This window comes from Helobdella robusta, assembly GCF_000326865.2.
Source record: "Helobdella robusta unplaced genomic scaffold HELROscaffold_41, whole genome shotgun sequence".
Lineage (NCBI taxonomy): Eukaryota > Metazoa > Annelida > Clitellata > Rhynchobdellida > Glossiphoniidae > Helobdella > Helobdella robusta.
Genome location: NW_008704941.1, coordinates 1,691,205 through 1,713,871, shown reverse-complemented (window position 1 = coordinate 1,713,871; position 22,667 = coordinate 1,691,205). Strand labels below are relative to the sequence as shown.

The 22,667-nt window shown below is 30.3% G+C and overlaps 6 protein-coding genes across 6 annotated transcripts; 3 read left to right on the top strand and 3 right to left on the bottom strand.

The window, feature by feature from the left end:
• The first annotated feature begins 849 nt into the window (after nucleotides 1-849).
• HELRODRAFT_113955 (hypothetical protein) lies at nucleotides 850-7,003 on the top strand. The gene is made up of 13 exons (XM_009025444.1): nucleotides 850-1,029; nucleotides 1,790-1,870; nucleotides 1,957-1,987; nucleotides 2,107-2,167; nucleotides 2,347-2,588; nucleotides 2,871-2,930; nucleotides 3,236-3,439; nucleotides 4,129-4,213; nucleotides 4,857-4,929; nucleotides 5,242-5,388; nucleotides 5,870-5,956; nucleotides 6,098-6,241; nucleotides 6,541-7,003. The coding sequence occupies exons 2-13, from the start codon at nucleotides 1,809-1,811 to the stop codon at nucleotides 6,626-6,628; spliced, it is 1,284 nt and encodes a 427-aa protein (XP_009023692.1). The 5' UTR covers nucleotides 850-1,029; nucleotides 1,790-1,808; the 3' UTR covers nucleotides 6,629-7,003.
• An 880-nt stretch (nucleotides 7,004-7,883) lies between these two features.
• HELRODRAFT_177248 (hypothetical protein) lies at nucleotides 7,884-8,409 on the bottom strand (the record flags this gene model as incomplete). Its single annotated transcript, XM_009025443.1, has 2 exons — nucleotides 7,884-8,164; nucleotides 8,307-8,409. 2 exons carry the CDS (start codon nucleotides 8,407-8,409, stop codon nucleotides 7,884-7,886), a joined length of 384 nt encoding a protein of 127 aa, XP_009023691.1.
• Nucleotides 8,410-10,506: 2,097 nt separating this feature from the next.
• HELRODRAFT_177247 (hypothetical protein) lies at nucleotides 10,507-11,232 on the top strand (the record flags this gene model as incomplete). The annotated part of the gene is made up of 2 exons (XM_009025442.1): nucleotides 10,507-10,613; nucleotides 10,962-11,232. The coding sequence occupies 2 exons, from the start codon at nucleotides 10,507-10,509 to the stop codon at nucleotides 11,230-11,232; spliced, it is 378 nt and encodes a 125-aa protein (XP_009023690.1).
• Nucleotides 11,233-11,711: 479 nt separating this feature from the next.
• On the top strand, nucleotides 11,712-14,949 carry HELRODRAFT_84702 (hypothetical protein; the record flags this gene model as incomplete). Its single annotated transcript, XM_009025296.1, has 6 exons — nucleotides 11,712-11,911; nucleotides 12,388-12,487; nucleotides 13,380-13,499; nucleotides 13,836-14,006; nucleotides 14,188-14,305; nucleotides 14,804-14,949. 6 exons carry the CDS (start codon nucleotides 11,712-11,714, stop codon nucleotides 14,947-14,949), a joined length of 855 nt encoding a protein of 284 aa, XP_009023544.1.
• A 1,799-nt stretch (nucleotides 14,950-16,748) lies between these two features.
• On the bottom strand, nucleotides 16,749-18,338 carry HELRODRAFT_177245 (hypothetical protein; the record flags this gene model as incomplete). The annotated part of the gene is made up of 4 exons (XM_009025441.1): nucleotides 16,749-16,776; nucleotides 17,310-17,418; nucleotides 17,482-17,604; nucleotides 18,200-18,338. The coding sequence occupies 4 exons, from the start codon at nucleotides 18,336-18,338 to the stop codon at nucleotides 16,749-16,751; spliced, it is 399 nt and encodes a 132-aa protein (XP_009023689.1).
• Nucleotides 18,339-19,482: 1,144 nt separating this feature from the next.
• On the bottom strand, nucleotides 19,483-22,412 carry HELRODRAFT_177244 (hypothetical protein; the record flags this gene model as incomplete). The annotated part of the gene is made up of 5 exons (XM_009025440.1): nucleotides 19,483-19,686; nucleotides 20,043-20,125; nucleotides 20,564-20,696; nucleotides 20,810-20,894; nucleotides 22,372-22,412. The coding sequence occupies 5 exons, from the start codon at nucleotides 22,410-22,412 to the stop codon at nucleotides 19,483-19,485; spliced, it is 546 nt and encodes a 181-aa protein (XP_009023688.1).
• Between the last annotated feature and the right edge of the window lie 255 nt (nucleotides 22,413-22,667).

The window sequence follows — 22,667 nt, the reverse complement described above, 5'->3', positions numbered from 1 at the left end:
TTCGATGTCAAACATCATTTACCGTCATCTACATCAATTATCAATTAGCGTTTGTCCCATCCGGGATAAAACCATTTTAAGTGCTTTGCTCTCAGCTAGGTTTAAAGAAATAATTTGGTGATTAATTTGCCTATGATCTAAAGCTTGTCAAAAAATTTTTAGCTTTTTTATATCAAAACGTTTAACAAACTTGCTTTTTCGTGAAAATCCACTTCGCTTAGATTGCAATTTCATTTCAGATGGTATGAGCAAACGACAGTCATTGCAGCAGTCAGTTTTCCAGATAACTATTGTGATTTTAATGATCTGTCTATTCAGATATTTAACAATGATAGCATAGTGCATCTAAAGTGTATTAATGTTTAGTAGCCCCATGCCACTACCATTGCAGTGGCCTGCCACGTTTATCCAGAAAATTCTTCCACGTGTAAGATGCTATTTTGGCATTAAATTTTTTTAGTAAAATCTCCCATCTTGTTCGTTTTGAATGTTTTATTTATTTCTGAATTCAAGTTTGTTGACAAACCCCTTATGATAACGTCCTGTCTTAATTGCAGTAAGAAATACTATATTTTTGTGTTGAAATATTACATGTTTTGTATTTAGTCAAATCAAGATATATAGTTTCAATCATGGTAAAATTCAAACAATACTGTTTAATTTAAAATCTGGTCTCCATTCAACACCTTATTTCACATATACGTTGTCTATGTATGATTAGTATGAATATTTATTCTAATTATATGGTATGAATATAATGGTTTTAATGATTATTTAAAAGACCGAAAAAATTATATCCGTAAAATGGTTTAATCGGCCATTTTGTCAAACAATATGTATATTAGGCCTGTTTATTAAAGTTATTAAAATGTATGTATCGACACGGAAATAATTTTGATTTTACTGCTATTAATTTATTAATGTGCGTTTGTGCGTTTGTCAGTTAAGGAGACGTCGTTTTAAAATTTTTAATATTGCTTTTTCGATCTGTAACAATGTCTCTTGCTGTTTAATTTGGCTGCTAGGTGGGTTTGGTTTTTTTTTAATTCTAAATTGTAAATCTGAAAAAAAATAATAAAAAAGATTTAAAAAGGACATTTATTTCATAAGATAGTAATAAAATATATTTGGTAATATTTTTCCAAATCTTTTTTTTAAAATTTGTGTAGCTATAGACTATAGAGTATAGAGAGTAAGTATATCAGTATAGTATTAAGTATAGGTATATAATAGAATAGATTTATTTTATTTTATAAAGTCTTAGTTAGTGTAGTGTACAACTGTAATGTAAATTATTGGTAGAGGCAGGGAAATTAAAATAAAATTAGATTTTTACATTATTAGGTAATACTGAATTTTTTAAATTTGATAATTAATACTACTTTCTGAAATACTATTTCAGAAATAGTGATATTATCCTATTTATAACATATATTAACAGATTAATAATAAAATATTTAAAATAATTTTATTAATGTTGTATGTATTTGTTATTACAAGTACACATAAAATAAATATTTATTTATAATTATGTTATATATTATGCATCACGGAATCATAAATTTAAATTAATTAATCTATTTACTATATGCCTAAACTAAAAGATAAATATGTGACTAATTTTAGTCTAATAATATGACACACCAAGGAGGCAAGACAGGGGTAGTGCCTTATTTTGGCTCTTAGTAATTGTCACTGTATTTTGCTATAATATTTCAATATTTTTATAAATTGAGAAAGAATTGGATTCTAAGCTAGAAAATATTTAATGATTATTTAATTATTTTAGGAATAACATCCTTGTTTGAATGGCAGCTTCCAATGGATTATCTGATGTGGATAATGATGGACAGAAAAAGCTTGGCACAAGGTTTTTTAGACTATTCACATTTTTTGAAATCTTTGCTTTAATGACAACCATGATCTTTTTAAATGTGTACTAATTTTATTTTTTAGAGTGTTCAAAAAGAGTTGTCCAAATAGCAAAGTTTGTTTGTCCAAGTTATTTTGTTATAATTTGTTAAGTTAATTAAATTGCAAAGTTTGCTTGTCTAAGTTATTTTGTTATAATTTGTTAAGTTACTTAAATTGATATTCATTTTATAGATTACAGTGTATCTTGGTAAAAGAGATTTTATGGATTATCTAGATCATGTTGAACCTATAGGTGAATATTTTAGCTATTAGGTTTTACTTTGGCTTATTTTTAAATTTATGAAATTATAAAATTACATTTAATCTACGATGCAGTATGCATTACAGTTCTAACACAAAATTGTTAAAAAACATTTAATTAAACTTATTGGTTTAAAAGAAATAATGATTTAAAATATATTTTTATTAAAGATGGAGTCGTTCTGGTTGACCCAGATTATTTAAAGGACAGAAAGGTGTTTGCTCAAATTTTGGCAGCATTTCGATATGGTAGGGAAGATTTAGATGTTCTGGGTTTGACATTTCGAAAGGATCTGTTGCTGGCAACAAAACAAGTTTATCCTCCACCACATAGTAAACCACCAAGTCTAACCAGACTGCAAGAAAGACTAATAAAAAAATTAGGCCCTAATGCTTTTCCATTTTGTTTTGAAGTTGGTCTCTTTTTAATTTTTAGTAGCATTAGATTTATTTATTTATGTGTCACATACACTTCACGTTACAATTTTGTTTTCAGTACAAAAAAATTGATTTCATAGTGACAGAGAAACTTCATAAATGTAAGCTGTAAAAATTTAGAACTGTATGGATTATTGAATATGAAAATTCTAAATATGGACAAATTTATCAACTTGCTTACTCGCTTTAGTTAAACATTTTAATGAATTTTGAATATTTTAAAATTTGAATTGACATTGACTCCTAACAACATTTAGATACCGACATCGAGTCCAGCATCAGTTACACTACAGCCTGCACCGGGTGATACGGGGAAGGTATGTGCCTTTTTGTTTTATTCCATGCACTTGAACTTTTAAAGGCACATGATATTGGCTCTATAAACTTTACTTAAATGTTTTATAAATTTAAATATCTCTTTTCAAAAGATTTTAAAGTTTTGAAATGATTTTCTGTAGCTTCATCATTATCTTTTTACCATTATCATTATTTTTTTTAATTTATTTTTTTTTGATTGCTTTACATAAAATGTAATACTTTATTGGTAGTGATTTTTTGCTTATCTCCATAAGCTTTATATAATCTTTTATTTTTAGAAAATATGAAATAGTTAATTTTTTAGCCCTGTGGTGTTGATTATGAGTTGAAAGCCTACGTCGCATCTGAACCGGATGAGAAACCTCACAGAAGAAATTCAGTACAACTTGCCATAAGGAAGTTGACCTTTGCTCCTGAACAACCTGCTCCTCAACCAAGTGCTGAGGCTGTCAAGGAGTTTCTCATGTCATCTGGCACCCTCAGATTAGAAGCCACTCTTGATAAAGAGGTTTTTCTTTTTTCTTTATAATGTTCAACTGTTTTGTTTATATATGTATATATATATGGAGTGCATCGTCGAATCGACGATTTGGGTCAGCGATGAGTCCTAGAATGAACAAAAAGTCCTATCCTTGACGAACATTTCCATGCACATGTTCAACAGATCCACTTAGGGCCGTCGGTTTTTGTCGAATCTTTTTTCAACGAGAGCAGCTGTACTTGCAAGTTCAAAAGCGGAAACTGCTGACTGGGTAGACCTTCAGTTCAAGTGCCGCAGAGCATCAACACAAAGAGCCTTGGAGTCTAAACCACATCTTTTATATTTTTCTTGCCTTGCCACTTTCCTGACAGTTAACCAAAAAAAGACCTGCTTGGGAATTCTTGTGTCTGGCATATGTATAACATGCCTTATCCAATGAAACTGAGTTTGAAGCAGAAGCGATTCTATACCCATTGTACTGCACTTTGCCAGAGCCATTGTGTTTGAGATTTTGTCTTCCCATCTGATACCAGCAATCATTCGCAGGCATTGTTTTCTCTGTTTCAAACGTAAACGGTTGGGAAACCACGCATTGTAATTGTGAAAAAAAAATTTTTTACATTGTAAATAAAAAACTTGAGTGTAATTTTTGTATAATAAATTTTTTTTGTAGTATTGCAGTTTATTTTTAAAAATTTCTAAAAAAATTTTTCCAGAAATATTATCACGGAGAATCTATCACTGTGAATGTACTTGTGGATAACAACGCTGGAAGATCTGTTAAAAAAATTAAAATATCTGGTAAGTATTTGATCATTCATAACATTCAGTACACATTTGCAGAGTCATCATAAGGCATGTTGAACATAATAAGGGCATTTCTGTCAGGTTCTTCACTCTTTGTCTGTCTGTCTGTTTAATGTATGGGCCCAACTAAATTGTATCTAAACTAAAACTAATCCCAACTAAAACTTGTATCCATTTAAATGAAATGGATACAACTGATCGTCTAATTTGGCGCAAAAAGTTGATGGCAAAGAAAACAACGTCCTACCTCGGGGGAACTGGGTCTCTGGACGCAAAACGAAGATTGATTGATTGATTGATTGATTGAATGGGCCCAACTATCTGTTGTTAGCTGTTTTTTCAAAAAATGCTTCTTGGATCTACTCTTGCAAAATTAAAAAAATTTCAATGTTAGGTTTCAGAACTTGAGACCATTCTACTTCAAGTCTGCTTGTGTGTGTGTGTGTGTTTTTGTGTGTGTGCGTGTGCATTGCACTCATGTTGTGTGCATAGTTCACATTTTCAACTTTTTCTGTGGTATAGGTCATAATGATATGCCATGTTCTTTGGGCCTGCCTCTGATTTAGGCGGGAATTGATTATTTAATTGTTATTAATCATTGTATCATGGCAATATCGTTTTTTTGAAATGTTTTCAGTTCGACAGTACGCTGATATATGCCTCTTTTCGACGGCGCAGTACAAGTGCAATGTCGCAGAGATAGACAGCGAGTTCGTACATCTATAATATTTCTGTCTGAAACATTAAATTAATTTTTTTTATTATCAAGATACTTCTATTTTAATTTCAATTTTCGTCCCGGTGATTATTTCATCCTCAACATAATTTACGTGAATTTTATACATTCTCAGTGATTAATTTGGATAAATTTAAAAAATAAACTTGTTTTCAATTCTTACCGTTACTTTCGTTTGTGAATGAAAAGAATGATAATTTATAGATAATGATGTTTCATCTACATTTGAAATGGCCAACTTTAAGTTACATAAACATTCAATTTATGTAAATGATGAAACTTTCAGAGAAGGCTTTCCAATCCACCCAAGTCAGACAGGTTTCTGTAAAGTTTATCAATTGACACCAATTTTAAGCAACAATCGGGATAAAAGGGGGCTAGCACTTGATGGCAAGTTGAAGCACGAAGACACCAACTTGGCATCATCAACTATGTCAGTTTTTGCACAGTTTATAATTATTTATCAATCAATTATAGCAGGTTTTAATCATTTGTTTCAATTTTTATAGTTCTTGAACTTGATTCACATGATTATTTTATTTTGTTTCTTCATTTTCAAAAGCTTTGTAAAGGGCTCTGTATTTGTTCGACAACAATCATATTTTTTCATTGTTTTCATAATTGGCAGCATAATCTTCTTATTATCACTGTCAGTAGATTCAACATATTTATGATTTTGAATTTGTGTTTATGTATTTATATTCATATTTATAGCACTTAATGTTCTGATCCGATTTTTTTTCAAATTTATGAATTTTTCTCTTTGGCAAGGTTTTGAAACGAACTTATAAAACATTTCAAAGTTATTTGTAGCTTGTTTATTGGCTCTTTTGATCAGTTGCAACAAAATAGATTGAGATCTGCGTTCATAAAAATATGATGTGAATTTTAAAAATTGAATCCTTCACATTCAGTATCACATCCAACAGTCAAAAAGAAAATCTCGGAATAGTAGTCCAGTATAAAGTAAAGGTCAGGCTGATACTTGGTTTCACTTCCAGGTTCGTATCAGTTGGTCATTTATTAATTTTATCTTTAATTTTTAAACTTAAGTTATATTCCTCTTTTAATTGTTTCTTTTCTTGTAATCTTTTTTTTATTATTGTTCACAAATATTTATAAATATTTTCTTCTTGTTTCAGTGATCTTTCAGTTGAGCTGCCCTTCACTTTAACCCATCCGAAACCTATTGATGCATCTCCTGTCGTCAGTCGACCACAATCATCCAACCAAAAAAGTGAAGGAGCTGAAGTTGTTGAGAAAAATCTCATCAACTTTGATCAGGAGTAAGTTTTTTTTTTTGCTTAACAGCATATTTTTTCATTGTAGCTATAAACACTTAAACGGTTTTGAAATAGTTTGAAAGTTCCGCTAACGGTCCGTTCTTCTTCGTGCGGTTTTAGTTTCAGTTCCTAACACAAAAATGATCTAGAGATATTATGTACGGATGTGATTCGTTCTCTCTCAATAACTCTAGACCTATGATGTTCGGCTATGCCAGTTTATTCCTATTCAAATGCATTTGCTTCATATATTTGTTTTTGTTATTTTTTAAGTTAAATTAATTATGTATGAATTATTTCAGTGAACCTAACTCGTGTGATGACATCATATTTGAAGATTTTGCACGGCTTAGATTAAAAGGTCATGAGAAGGAAGCTACAGACGTTTGATAATAATAAGTTCCATTTTGTACGCTTTGTCATTGTCATCAATCATTTATTGATCACCTGTGTGCTGAGCCAAACTTCAATCAACCTTCATGCGAAACTACTAAATTTTGTATTCAATATAAATGATTATCCAAGAGTAACTATCATGATTAAATTATTAAATGTCTTTTCACCATCTGTTAAAAATCATGGCTGTTAACACTTAGGTTTTGACGTTTTGTTCAGTTTTATTCAATTTAAAAGATATAGTTGTAAATTATTTTACATTGTTTTATTTTTCAGTATCTGCGTGATCAAAAGCAATTTATGTTGAATTTAAATTTGTCTACAAAATGAAAATTTGTTTAATTTGAAACCAAAATATTTCAAAAGATATGATTTAGTTTCTTGAAATGAATTAATTCAGCACGCAAAATTTGCATTGTACTAAACGTTTTCAAGGTTAAATATTTGTCAAAAGTTGTTCGATGTAATGTACTTGGTGTAATTTTAGACAATAAAAGTAGTCGAATGGCATAATATATAGATCATTGTTAGTGAAGTCAATAGAGACATGTCTGTGGATGACAGGATGGGCCGTGAAGAACAATTTCTCGGCTGATAGACCGGCAAATGTAAGCTGAACTTGGAGCAAGAAAATGAAACAAAGTTTACTATTTATTTTTACTCGTTAAAAAAAATTATAATCTTGATGGAATGGAGTGACGGCGTTACTCCTGAAGAAATCGTATTCAATCAAAAATTAAGCTACCGATTGTTCGTGACGGGATGGTTCCTGAGTGACGAAAACGAGAACTTTATTGACAACATTGTTGACGGCGCAAGCAGTTTCAAACGTCGGGCTGGTCTGGTCAGTAGGTTACCCCATGATCGTTACCCTCAATTTATCAGCCTCCTCACTTTATGCCAATGAAAGAAGATGTTTCGAGGTGCCTTGATCAGCAGTAGTCAGTTTAACCGCTGAAATAATGTTATATACCATTAGTGATTAGTGTAAAATAGTGTTTTTCCAGACTTTCAAATTTTTTATGTTACAAATTGCATTTGTTTCTTATATAAGTGTGTTTGTGTTTATATACGACATGACTGTTGTGGTAATTGCGTACTTTAGGATTGATTTAGAGATTTTGTATATTTCGCTAGACGTACAATCACTGCATCTTGACATTCGAATTGTTCTAGTCATTTCATTGTAGTTGTTTGCTTGTTATATTTTATTCTTACACAAAGTGTTTTTTAATTTTTTATTTCTTTTTTATACATCTTTACCATAGGCAGAACTGCTTAAAGAGCTGTAATTATAACTGAACTTTGGTGCCACAATGCCTATAACCTCCACACCACACGAAGTAACATATGGTTGGTATACACGTGCGAGCACCGCATCATCTCTCGTGCGTATGACAGTCTTTGAGTTCCGAAGATATAGTGTTTGAACCAGGTCACAGCGCGTTAATAACGCGAAAAAGTGCTTGTACACCGACTGAGCTATCTCACCGACGTTAATGTCGAAAGGATAGAGATTTAAAAACAAGTCTTAATGGCAAACATATTATATAATTTTACGTTTGTAATAAAAAACATTTTCAAATAGTATTTGCTGGCCAAGGCTTTGTCACATGTTAAATTGAGTGGATCTGAAGAGTCGTTTGTTTTATAAATGCGCGAAATTAAATACGTGTAGGCGGCAGAGATTGGTAGCTGGTTGGAGGCTGACCAGGTTGCTTCTGGTAAGCGAACGACGGTTTCAAATCTTGGAGGGTGATCATAAAAGATGTCATGATTTGAAAGGGAAGAGGATTAAAAATTTGACAAAAGGGAAGGTGGAGTAACCCACATCAAACAAGTTGACATGACACCTAGTGAAGTTCCATGTTGAATATTGTGAATGATTATAAACTCTTTTAGAAATGAGAGCGGCATTATGCAATGCATTTAATTTTATTGACGAAATCATTAGCAGTTGAAAATTGACTGTGGATGTTTGTGTTGTTAACAGTAAGTTCATAAGTCATAGTTTAATTTCTATACTAAAACTCCATGCACATTAATAATAACTGTTATCGTCAAATGATCATAGTTAAATATTTTTGTCGTGAAAAATTTTTTTGGTTTTCTATAAAATCGATTCATGTGACATTGTTTTGTAAAATAAGATAATGAAATTTGGTAACGAAAACATATTTCAAATTTAAGTATATGCAATGGATAGAAAAAACTATTTTGAAATAAAGTTAAACGTGAAATCAACCGCGGGCAGAGCCATTATGAATGAATTATGACTGTTGCAACATGCAGTTTTGGTGTTTCTTTTATTGCAGGTTTTGCGGAAAACAGGAAACGACATCAAACACATTTTTATATTTTATTAAGCAACTTGAATAATTAACTTGCCAAAAATAAGTCGCTTGATAATATTTTTTAATTAATTAACATGAAAATTTCCGCTGGTCAAACCATATCAGATTACTCAAATAATTAAAATTAATTTCCTTAAATTATAAATAAAATATAATGGTACCTTTTATTATTTACCAGTAGTGGATTGGCATATGTTTTTATTTTAGCAGAACTGTTTGGCTTTCCAATCTTACAGCGCAATTATTGCTTATCATGTTGTTGTAGAGACTGACGTAAGGCACGTTATGTCGCGTTACTTATAATCGAGGGATGTATGATTTCTTTCGTGATGATTTTTTTTAATTCATTTATTTTACCTGCAATTGTATTAATCGTTTAAAATCATGATTGCTATTGTGTTTGTGATCGTCAGGCTTTTATTGTTATTGGGTGCGGGAAGCGCAAAAGAAGGTTGCTGAATTGTGAATTTTTTATAATTTTTATATTCAAATTTTAAAATTAAAATTTGTTAAATAAATAATTATTAATTAAAGTTTATTTTATGTAATTAAGAATTGAAATAAAATGAAAAATTATTATTAAAGTTAGATCTGTCTTGGGTGAAGGGTTTATTTTTTTTTTATATACTCATTTATTATACTGACATACTGTTGCATTTAATTTTTAATGATTTAAAAATAAAGATTTACATTGTATTTAAATTTGATTGTTGTAAATTTTACAACTAATATTTGTTTTCTACTTTTAACTTTTTCATTGAAATAAAAATACAACTGTAGCAAAACAACATTTACATTGCTTACAAATTTATTACTACAATTATATATATGGTGTTAGGTGAGGGCATATGATATGCATCTATCCCAATGCCAAGGTAGATCTCTGACTACTTTTAACTACAAGAGTTACATTTACGATGAAAACTGCCGATCACATGATTGTAACAATTGGTAATTATGACAAATGTGCGTATGTATTGAGATTTATAAGCTGTTTGAATTCATGTTAATTCACGTCCTAGCTCGGGGGAACTGGGTTTTTAGACGCTAAATGAAGATTGATTGAATGAATTCATGTTAAAAAACTTACACATTTTACCTTTATTTTTGCCTTTTCAAAATTTATCTTTTTTTCTTTATCTTTCATAAAATAGTTCAACTTTTTAAATTTAAAACATATGTAAAGTAAATGATTCTGACCTGATGGTGGTAATAAAATTTTCACTAGCAAATGATAAAGTACCGTAATGCAGCATTTACCGTTTATATTATAAAAATCAATTAGACCATTAACTAATAAATTTTACTTTTTGTTTTAACTAGTCTTAATTTTTTATTTTTCATTATCCTCCAGTGCTAAAATGAGTTTTCTTTCATTCATTTTCATGCCAAGATTTTGCTAGATGCATAAAACTTGCCCAAATCTGTCACACCTATTGTAGAATCAATATTAATTTGGTATAAAAAATCCCATTTTATATTTGTTCAGTTTTTACTCTAATCTTTATTTTGAACACCATGTTTACCAATTTAATTTTATCAACAGATGAAATCATTGCAGAATTCATTCCAAATAACATTCAGTTAGAAATAAATGCTACTTCCTTCGTTACTCTTAAATTCAGGTACATGATGTCTTAAAAATATCATGACTTAAAAATTATATGATGGCTTATACATGTTAAGTGATGTCATGTTTAGTACCTCAGATTCCTGTGTGACGTCATATTTGTAGTTATTATGAAATTAAATTATATATGCAAAGTTATCTGTTGAAAAACTTCATACTGATTATTATTTGAAATATTTTTGTTCATAAAATTTATTCGTACAAATCAAAATAATATGGCAGTTGTCTATTTCTAGAAGGTGTACAATGTTTTGACTTGAATTCCTATTTTTATAATTTATACTCCAATCACAACAAATTTAAAAATTGATTTTTTGAGAAATTGATTTATTATTTTTAAAAGGAAGGAAATTAACAACACTGTCAACTTAGCATTTAACTATGCTGGTCCTGACGGTGTTGTCAAAAAATTTGAAGATGTTGAAATCATAAAGTTATTACCAAACATTTCTATAGAAAATGCTTCGACAGTTGAATTGAATATAACAGGTGTAAACATTGGGCAGATAACTCTGGGTCTAGAGTCAATTGGAGAGCCTAACTTGAGGTTTATATGTCAGAATTTTCTTGCATTTTTGACCAAAATTTTTATGGCTGAATTTGAAATTTTCTAAGATTGTTAATTGTTTTTGAGTTGATTTTATTATTCCCATTTTAAGTAAACCTTATATATTGACTCAGAATTGTGCAACACTCTTCATATTATAGTATCTATCGTGCATTGTCTTCATCGTATCAATTGAAAATAAATTTTAAAAACTCAACTTTTCAAAATGAGTACCTACCTAGGCCTTGGTATCTCTAAAGTGGTGGTGCATATGGCACTAAGTGATCATATTATCATTAGTATTATATAAATAACAATAATATATTGACTTTGTATATCCTTTTTAAATTTTTCCGCTGTTTACCATTATGTATTATAATTTTAAACTTTCATTTGATATCAACAACTGAAGAAGTCTTTGGAATTAATAGTATAAATTGTACGCACTTTGCTACAAGAACATCGCTTAGCGCATTATAACATAACGTAACATAACATATTACAAAATAACCTAATGGCTGTTGATTGAGAAATTGTCTGAAATGGATGAAAATATTTTTCAGTAAAGTTTTTTATATTTTAAAAATTTATTGTTTTATCCCCAGGTTTGATAGAGTTCTTCTGCAAGTCACAGTGGTCCATCATAAAGAAATAATATTGATTCAGAAAATAATTGGATGGATATATTTTTTTGCCTGGTCAATTTCCTTTTATCCTCAAGTCATTACAAATTTTAGACGCAAAAGGTTTCAGTCTAAATTTTTTTTTAATTTTAACAATTCTTACTGAAAATTTTGATAAGAACAATATAGACTTGATGACGTCGAGAAGATTGGGAGAAAAACAGCACAAAATAAGTTCATGCCTGCCCATCTCAAATGTTAAAAACTAAATGAGGAACTGCTTTGGCAGTGCACAATATTTATCCTGCCATTATTTTTTTAAAAGCCTATTTTTGACTCAAACTTCTATTTATTTGGTAATGATTTAATTGGAAAGCCCAGTAGAAGTAAAACACTAAGTTAGATGTCAGGTAATGTGGTTGATTTAAGTTAATGAGAATGGTGAAATTGACAGATTTGAAGGAGAAGATGGTTCAGGGTGTTGAGGCAGTTAATATGAAAGAGCTATAGTAATCCATAAAAACTGTTTTGTTTGAGTAAATTGTAGTTATGAAGCATACAAAAAGATTAAATTAACATAAAATTTAAATATTTTGCAGTGTGGTGGGGCTGAGTTTTGATTTTGTGTTTTTGAATCTTACTGGATTCTTGTGCTATGGACTATTTAACGTCGCATTATTTTGGATACCTGAAATTCAAGTATAGCAAATTTTTCATGTATTTTAATATCATTTATTATATTGATCCGTAAATATTGAAACACTGCTTTTTTATTCCTTTTATTGTTTTTTAGTAACAGTTACACTTTCAATAGTGACTTGCAGTTTTGTTATGGAAGTTAGGTGTGATAAGTGAGAATGCTAAAAATTGCTATACTAGATCCACCATGCCACATTCAAACTTGGTAAATATCAAATGCTGGCTGTCGTACCTTACATCATGCACATATCATCATACACATGCCGGATATGCAGATTTCGCATCTGCTCTTCTGTTGGCAAATATCTGGGTGGTTAGAGGAAAGTCTCTTTAAAAACAACCATTTATGTACCATCAGGGCTTTTTTCCTTACATATGAAGACTCTGACCGGACAATAATTTGCATGGTAGACCCAAACGACGACGGTCCAACGGGTAGATTGGCGTGCGCAACAAGTGCTCTAAAACGCAAGCGATGCAGTCAGACGTACGCACGAGCACATTTATTGATTTACTGTCCATTTGCTGCATCCTCATCTATCGCCAGTCTTCCTGTTACTGGATGCAGATGAGCCAAGATAAAATAGTGAGGCTGACGATCTGTACACTTTTTCTTTCCAAGTCAAATGCTATTCACAAATTCAAACACGCCTCAAATTTCAAAATTCTGTGGTGATGGTGCCGAAGCAGCAGATGTAGATGCCCTGAAAGTTGCAACTATGACCTGCACACAGGCAAATTATATTTGCTCATGTGTGATTGTTTGTGTTGCTTAATATCTACTTCTTATTTTAAAATTTTGTTGTAATCTTATCAAGTTTTTTTTTACGTTTTTTGGATTTTTCTACTAATGTGTCAAAAATTTCAACACGTCATTATTGCTTCTATTCAGGATGAATATTTTGCACTGCATCCCAGAGGAGTCAACCCTGTTGAAGCCAATGACATCGCCTTTGCATTACACGCCATCGTTTTAACGTCTGTCACTGTACTCCAATGCCTCCTCTACAAGGTCTGTACTCTGAGCCAAACATTTCAACTGCTCAACTTAAGGAAATAAGAATTGTTTATTTCTCAATTGTTTTTTTATGATTTTGCTTCTTTCGTCCTTAAATTAACATTAAAATATTCAAGCGAATTTAAATTCCAGTTTACGTTCTTAGCTTATATTTTAATAGCCAAAAGATATTGTAAATATATCTGAAATTTTTAATGTGAGATAATTTTCAGGTATTATCATCAATTTTCATTCAAATAATAATTCTCATTCAGATGGCGTTATTGATTCAGTTAATATTTTCTGTTTAAAGAATATTTTGTATTCAGAAAACATTATTAATTTTCGTAGAAGACATCACAGAAGATCTCCACGCTGGGAAGTGTTTGTCTTCTGCTGTCCTGGGCAACAGCAGGACTCTTCTTGTTTGTTTCAATGGCTGGTTTGATATCATGGCTCACTTACATCTACATCTTCTCCTACATTAAACTTGCAATCACTTTGGTGAAATATTTTCCACAGGTGCTCATTTCTTGTCGAATTGTTTTTAATGGAAGCTTATTTTTAAAAACAGCGCCTATTAAAAAATTATATTATATTAGTAATCATAAACGTTAATTTTAAACCGTTATGTTTTGCAAAAAGTTGCCATCATATTGCTAGTTGCCATCAAGTTGCCATGTACAATATATTTGCTTGATAGGCTTGGATGAATTTCAGAAGAAAAAGTACGGAAGGCTGGAGTATAGGGAACGTAATGCTGGATTTCACTGGCGGATGTTTCAGTTTGCTTCAGATGTTTCTTATTGCCTATAACAATGGTATTTTTTGTTTGTCTTCACAGTCAAATATGTTAAAATTCGAGATCATTTGTTAGGTCTCCAACAAATGATATTTTTTTATATTGTTATTCTTTCATTTTCACCGTTGTTTCTAACAAAGCATCTTTGTTTTACCTGCCCTTTGTTCGCAATGCTGGCCCTAACATTTTGGCATGTCGGACGGAACTAGCGTATACGCTTGTTATTTTATTAATTTGGCTTGTAATTTTATAAACTTGAGCTGCACATGTTCGCCAAGTAATGTTTAGATTCGTTTACTCAACTATACTGAACATACAATTCACTGGATATATCAATTTGTGCTCTCACAAATGAAAATGTGAATTGCACGTAATATATTAGTAAACTATTGCTTACTTTAAAAATTGAACATTGTCGTTACAACAATAATTTATTATTACTCAATTATAACAATTTTGTGTATTTGTTAATCTCGGTTAATAAATCATTGTTCAAAACTTTTTCAAACTTTTGCAGATGATTGGTCTTCACTTTTTGGATCACCCACCAAATTTGGACTAGGATTGTTTTCTATAATTTTTGATATAATATTTTTCTTACAGCACTATTGTTTTTATCGTAAAGGTTTTACTCTTTTATATGAAGAAATTCCTGGGGCATGATTGCACATTTTTATATTTTATATCATTATAATTGTTTAATTGTCTTTCTTAATTATACCATCTGTAAATAAAATTTTATGAAAGTTCAACAGTTTGTATATTTTATATTATTATAATTATTTTTTTTATATACCATTTAACATAATTTATAAAAATAGTCCGATAGTTTTTATCAGCATATGATCGTTAGACATTTTTTTGTAACGTTCTAAAATTTAATGTGAAGCTGAAAGGGATAGTCGTAAATAAATTTGTGTTGTTAAAAATCGTAAAAATAATGAGGTTTTTGAAAAAACTTAATTGATTTCAACATTCAAATAAATGTTAGCGAGAAATAATTTTTGGAATTTGCTCTTTGACGATATTTTTCGAAAAGAGTTAAAAAATGATTGGGCTTGCACTACACCTACAATTCATACATATTTATTATTGGGTGAGAGGATATCTTTATTAGGAGTTGACATGATACCAAACTGAAGACAATATCGGGAATGATTAAGCAGCTAAGAAATAAAGATTGTTTGGCGCATCAGTCTTCTCTTCTTTCCCAATTAGCTTATAAAGCGTTATTTCCGCGATGTTCAACAGCGATCCTCAATGAATTTTGCAAACAGATGGGTCTTTCTTGAGATACGCTCAAAATTTCGTAAGTAATGGAGAAGTAGTCAGAAAAGGAGGTAAGAGTTCCAGAGAAAAGGGTCAAAAAAAGCAAATGCAGATTTAGCAAAAGAGTTTTTAACACGAGTTAAGAAGAATTGAGAACAAGAAGACGATCGTAAACCGGCACGTTTAGGTCCAATTATTATATCTCATAAGTACTAAGGAAATAATTTAGATTGAGACTTATAACATAAATGTGCAAATTTTAAAAATTATTCTATATTTTATAGGTAGCCAGTGCAAGAGAACAAGATATGGAGATATGTGAGAAAAGAAAGGGACTCGAGCAATTAGCTGCCAGTTAGACGAGCACCAGAGTTTCCAGTTTTTGAGCATTATTTAAAGGACAGAAAGTATAATCAGGAAGGCCATAGTATAGCGAGTTACAATGATCAATACTAGATAAAACTAAAGTAAATAGAAGGGGAAGAGTAGGATCGCCAAGAAAAGAATGGACTATTAAAAAAAAACTTAACAAGATTTAGATAAGGTTAGTAAAAAAATTGTGAACAATGATAACAAGCATTGTATTTTATAAATTTTTAAAATTCGTAAGAGAAAGATAACCAGCATGTGAACTATTGGTTATGATGAAAGTAAGCAATTCGCACATTTTGACAATGGTTTTGCCGACGACTAAACAAATTCTTGTGAATTTTCAAATGTTAACAAAAATTTAATCTTAATCTGTGAAGTATGAAATTCATTCAAGGGAAAGTTAAATAGTAATAATTGTTGCTACACGTTAACGCATGTTATGAGGGCATAAATCGGGCCACCAAACCTCTTGCCGGATTTTTTTTAAAAATAAATTGAGTTTAATTGCATCAAAATTTGATACAGAGTTCTAAACATTATACAGTATGAAATAAAATCAAACATTTATTCAAATAATAAAGATAAAATACTTTTCTCATTGTTGTGTATCAGTCACGAAGATGAAACAAACGCAAAACCATTTGTTGATAATTTTTCATTTACCGTCAAAAAATGACAGATTCCTTTATCATCGCCGATGCATAAATGTCGACTGAAAAAACAATATCTCTGTTTAAATAAATACTTTTTTTAGAGTTTTCGTGTAAACTAAAAAGTTTATTAAGTTCGCACGCACGGATATATATTGTTTTAGAATTTCTTCAAAAACTGTTTATCCAATTGAACAGTCTAAAAAAAACCGACGATTTTGTGTGATTTGGTTATGAAACACTGTATCAATCAATCAATCAATCAATCAATCAATCAATCAATCAATCAATCAATCAATCAATCAATCAGTCAGTCAGTCAGTCAGTCAGTCAGTCAGTCAGTCAGTCAGTCAGCCAGCCAGCCAGTCAGTCAGTCAGTCAGTCAATCAATCAATCAATCAATCAATCAATCAATCAATCTTCGTTTAGCGTCCAGAGACAGTTCCCCCGAGGTAGGACATTATGAAACGCTGTATGCTTGTAGTATTTTTTCTGAAAGCCAAGAGGAACAGTAGAACATTATCCAGATAGAACATGGGAAGAACATTTGCGAAACCGTTTAATTAAAATGTCGACGTTAAAATAAAATAACAATTTTCCCGAAGCTGGGTCCCTCAAAATAACTAACTCGTTCTAGGCATTTTTAAATTGTATCACGCATTTATTTTTTATAAATATCATTAGATTTTAAATTTAAATATTTTACAATACAACGGTAAAGCATTAACAAACCTTTTGTCGCTGAATGACAGAGCATAAACTTGTTTAGAATCTTTTAACTTCACTTTCGACACAAGAGATAAAACATAAGACTCAGAGAGTTCATAAAACAATACACAGCCTTTTGATTGAAATGTTTTGTCTTTAATAATTTAATCTTGAAGTGTTGCCAGAAATAAATAACCTTCTTCCGTGCTGATAGCCAGGACAGTTGGATCGTGTGGGAGCCATTTTATGGAAAAAAGAGAACCTACTCCAACATCCAACTGCACCAAAGGGAGATTCTTTGATAAAAACAAAATTTGTGCTACAGCAAATGTTAAAAAATTTATTCATGCACATCAGCAAGTTATTTTTCGGGTAACTTTTGGTTGGCAGATTAGTACACAAATGTGCAAAAATATCACAAACAGGTGTTCGTTTCAGTTGGCGCTACATAAATTTATTCAAAAAGTAATATGTATCATCATATATAATAACCATATATAACACACAATCTAATATATAACCAGGTATAATTATACTTGCTTGATAGAATAAACAGCAAAGGAACCATCGTAAGAACAGCTGGAAAATAAATTTTTGTTGAGCGGGGAGAAGTTGATGCAGTGAACAGGCGCGTTGTGGCCCTCGTACACAAATGTCACCGCAGATTTCAAACTACCACCACCTACGGCAACATTACAATCTTAAATAGATCTTTTTGCCAGAAGTGGAGATAAAAAAATTAACAGTGAAAAATTTTATTGTTACATCAAGTATCTAGCAAGTTTCTGAAGTTGTTTTCGTGTTCAGTAAATTTGGGGTAAGGTTGATCATGGGTGTGTCATTTTAAAAATTAATTTATGCCAAAATGCGTGTGTATGTGTTATTGTGTGCATTTGTACGTAATATAAGCCAACCGTTTGTTGAGTTAGGATTGATTGAACAACAGAATATTAGCCCAGAAACTGATCCGATAACGAACGTCGAATGATCAGAAAATGAAAAGTCGCACGATGTGATTAGGATATTTTGCTGCTTTTTCATCTTCTTGCACATGCTTCGAGGAATGTTTTCATTCGTTATGGCAAAACTTTAGAGAAATATAAATATATTTTTATAAATTTATTCATTAATTAAGTAACAATCATCGTAAAACAAAAGAATATGTATTATTTTTTATTTTACTGGTAACATTGAACAAAAAATTTCCGTAAGAGAAATAAAATTTCCAAACAAGTTAAATCCAAAATGATGATTACCGCAATTTACGAAAATCTATAACGACTAGAAATATTCTATGGTATGAAAAAAATATTCACGAAATTATTACTTCTCAATCATCGTGATATATTTGGAATACACATTGACGTCCCATACGCGCACTTTGCCATCATTCCCACAACTGAATAACTGAAAATTGTTGAAGTTCAAGGTAAGGTTGAATTATGACGTGAAGAACACAATACAAGAATAACACAATACGACAGTGACACAATCCAACAATGACACGATTCAGATTTGTTAGGATGAAATAGAAATTTTAAGCTTGCTTATTGGTGATTATAAGCGTCTGTGGTGTTAAAAATTCCTTTTTTGATCATCACCCTCTTTCTCTCTTTTCTAATATTTTTTGCATATTCCGGGCTCATCCGTTTTTGTTTTAAAATAAAATATAGATAACATCCATGGTTCAACTTGATATTTAGTATTCACCAACGTTTAAATATAGTTTCTGTTAATGAAATATGAACCAAAAATCGAGGTCTCCATCTGAAAAACTTCGACAACAAATCGGCAATTTATCACCCTTCAAAAAACCATTTAAAATCTGAGCCCGATATTTCTTTTAATAACATTCCTACTTGAAACAGTAAAGACACGAGATAAATTTAACCATTCGTTAATGGTTAACTGTTAATTGTTTGTTATCATTCTATCGTGCAAGATTATATTTTTTCATATATATGTATCATTACCATTATTAAAAAAACACTGATGAAGGTATTTAATTATGTTTCGTAATTCTTAAGAATCTTTTACAACACATGATTAACCTTATGCAAGTTCCTCTCGCCAATCCATTTGATAAAGATTACCTTGTCCGAATGAGCAGATGTTCTTAGCAACAAGCATTCGGTCAGAGAGAGATCGTAAATTATTATCTCACCTAAATGTAATATTTTATTGACCATCATTACTTTTAAACGTTTGGTTTGCGTCTAGAAAGTTCACCATTAAACGTAGCGCAAGCGATAATAGAAATAATTGAATAGTGGTAGGCCAGTGAAACGACGCAACCAGCCACCTCCACGTATTTATCTGGTTGCGTGTTATTTGATTCCAGCCTGTTAACGCTCCAGAAGTTGATGCTCGTTTTATCTGTACAGCAATCGTTGTGGTCCATCTTTCCGTAAGTGAAATATCACACAAAAAAACATTTCGAGAAATAGGATGCGTTGAAATTTGCAACAAAATTAAGGTTTGATACGTTAAAATAAAGCTCAAAAACGGAAGTAGTACATCAAACACAGAAACACAAATAATAAGTTAAGACGTAGTAATGCAAACATTGCTCAATTAAATCCTGATACATCGAACTATATCACGAAATCGTAATTCTTCGATCAAAAAAAGATATGCAACAGCAAACACAGTTCCCAGAAGATTCCATGATATGCTGGTAACACAGAACTAAAGAGATTAAATAAATTTATCTTTTGATCTAACAAAAACCAAACGTCTATAAAGTTTATGTCAAACCTTGTCGTCAGCATTATCTACGCCTTTCAACTTTTTTGAATTCATACAACTAGAATCAATATCGCTATTTATCGGGAAGTAAGCTGACAAGAAATTTTTATAAAAGTTTATTCATAATTTTTTAAATACAATTATAATGCTCTTAAATATAATTAAGGTCAATATAAAAATTATATGCTCCAATTTATGCTGGAGTCATTAAAATCAGAAAAGTCCAAGCATACTGAAAAGTTAATGAGTCACAAACGATAGAACGTTATTCGACCTATTACCTCTTTACCCATAAAAGCTTTTATTTTGGTTCTCACATTAACGTTGTGTATTAATTTGTTTGTGGAGTTCATTTTTGGCAAAATTATATAATTTGTGACATAAAAACATTTTATATAGACCATGAAATGCAGATAACAATACGAAAAACAAAAAGTTGTTGTTTGCTCTGGAGTACTTAACTTAAGCTAAAATCGTGGGTCAGAGTTCAAATGATAACGATAACAATAACAAAATGAAAGATGCCTCACCAGCTGTCTTGTTCCAGCTATTACATTTTAAATATTTCAACATTCGGTTTTCCATTTTTTGAAGGTGATTCAGTAAATCATCAGAATTGTCATGTTGGTAATCAGAAAAATCTTTGCTAATAACAGTTTGGCACTTGATGAATTGAACAGTTTAATTTGATTAAAAATCTTGTAAACTTAGTGGGGAACTTACATTTATAACTATGAATACATAGAACTTTATATAATAAAAAAAATGTGTGTAACTTCTTTTTCTTTGCCTCTATACGACTGCACTTGCAAATCAGAACATTTTATATTGTTGGTCTGACTTTCAGATGTGTTATATTTTCTGTGAACAAAAAATAAATTGTAAAAAATTAAAAAAACAATTACTAATAAAACTTGAAATCTTTATATAACATATAAATCACAAACAAGACTGTTGATTTTTTTTCTTGTAAAATTTTCATTATCAGAGTTAGCATGAATAGAAAATAAAAAATTTTAAAATTCTTATTATAATTCATAAGACTTTTACTCATAGCAAAGATTTTTTTGCAGAAAAATCAGAATGCTCCGATATGTGTGTTTTGTTATCACATTTAACAAACATCTCTACCATCATACACCTTGTACAATCTTATATAAATTATTAAATTTAAAAAAACCTTTAATCTTCAATTAGTTTTTTTATAATTTATTATATATATATATATATATGTATATATATATATATATATATATATATATATATATATATATATAACACAGATAGCACATAACATAACAGTTATAAACAAACATAACAACTAAATTAATGTAGAAACTAAACAATTTAAAAAATTAGAAAATAATTTATTCTACAGTTTGTAAATGTCTATCTTTATGACACATATAATCATATTAAAAATTTTAGTTAAAAATAGATAAACTAAAAAAAAATAATAATAATAAAAAGCAGAAAAACGAAACAAAAAATTCCAACTTTGTATTTTGACGCTCTGTAGAAAATTGAACGACCCCATTAAATTGATCAGAAAAATTCATTTTAATTTGTTTGACGCAAATAAACAAGATTCTTAATAGGGAGTTCGATCACATTTTAAACTCAACCACATTTGTTTTCATTGACAACGCAAGAAACGACAACGAAACAACGCTTAAAAACCCTAAAAAACATAAGATCGTACTAAAATTTTAATATTGTTTTAATAAATATATATATTTGTTTGATAAAATCTAGCGAATTTTTAGCTTTTGAAAGTTTAAGATTGAGCTTTTCAATAATTCTAAAAGTAGTCTTATAATTATCCAAGATATTTAAATTAATTAGAAAATCGTTGGTGTCGTGAAGCTGAAGCGTATAGGCCATATTTCGATTTTACTCATCATCAGCGCTTATATGGGAATATTTCAAGCTTTTACTATTCTCTGAGTGTGTAAAGCGCCTTTATTCTGCTTATTTTGCACAGAACAAAGCGGAATAAAATAAAATATTAATAATTAAATCTGTAGATCTGTAAACAAAACTTAGAAGAAATAAAAATAACCAGAGGCATGACGCAAATCTGTCTCGGATACATTACCAAAGAAAGCTGTCTGAAAAAATAAAACAATATTTACCATTATTGATCTGTAGCACTAATTCCTAAGAGGAAAACAAGCAGATTTCAGAAAAGACAAAAATTTTGATATTGCTGGAAGATGAAGACGTAAAACGTAGCGGTTATTTTATTTACTGATTTCTGAAAGCGTAACTGCAAAAAACGCATCACAGAAAAATAAATAACGCAATTGTACCACAATATATATATCCATGCCACAACCTTCTCACATGTTTGCCATACTTGATGAGGAATGATTGCATTTTTGAAGCATGTTGAAAAAACAAACGTTATGAATGGGTGGACGCGATCATTTACAAGTCGAAAACAAATAATCATAACGCCTGCAAAAATGTTTTTGTACATTATATTTCAACTTTGAAAACGACGATTAATGGTCATGTAACTATAAATTCTCAATCTTTAGTATCATAATGATTTCGTTCCATTTCCTTTGTATCAATATTCTTTTCTTTCAGGGCTTTCTAAAATAAAATAAACAAATAAATAAGAATAAT

Coding starts and splice junctions, on each gene's coding strand:
- HELRODRAFT_113955 (XM_009025444.1), top strand. CDS start 1,809: ATGGCAGCTTCCAATGGATTATCTGATGTGGATAATGATGGACAGAAA. Junction 1,871..1,956: donor CAGAAAAAGCTTGGCACAAG/GTTTTTTAGACT, acceptor TTTATTTTTTAG/AGTGTTCAAAAAGAGTTGTC. Junction 1,988..2,106: donor AGAGTTGTCCAAATAGCAAA/GTTTGTTTGTCC, acceptor TTCATTTTATAG/ATTACAGTGTATCTTGGTAA.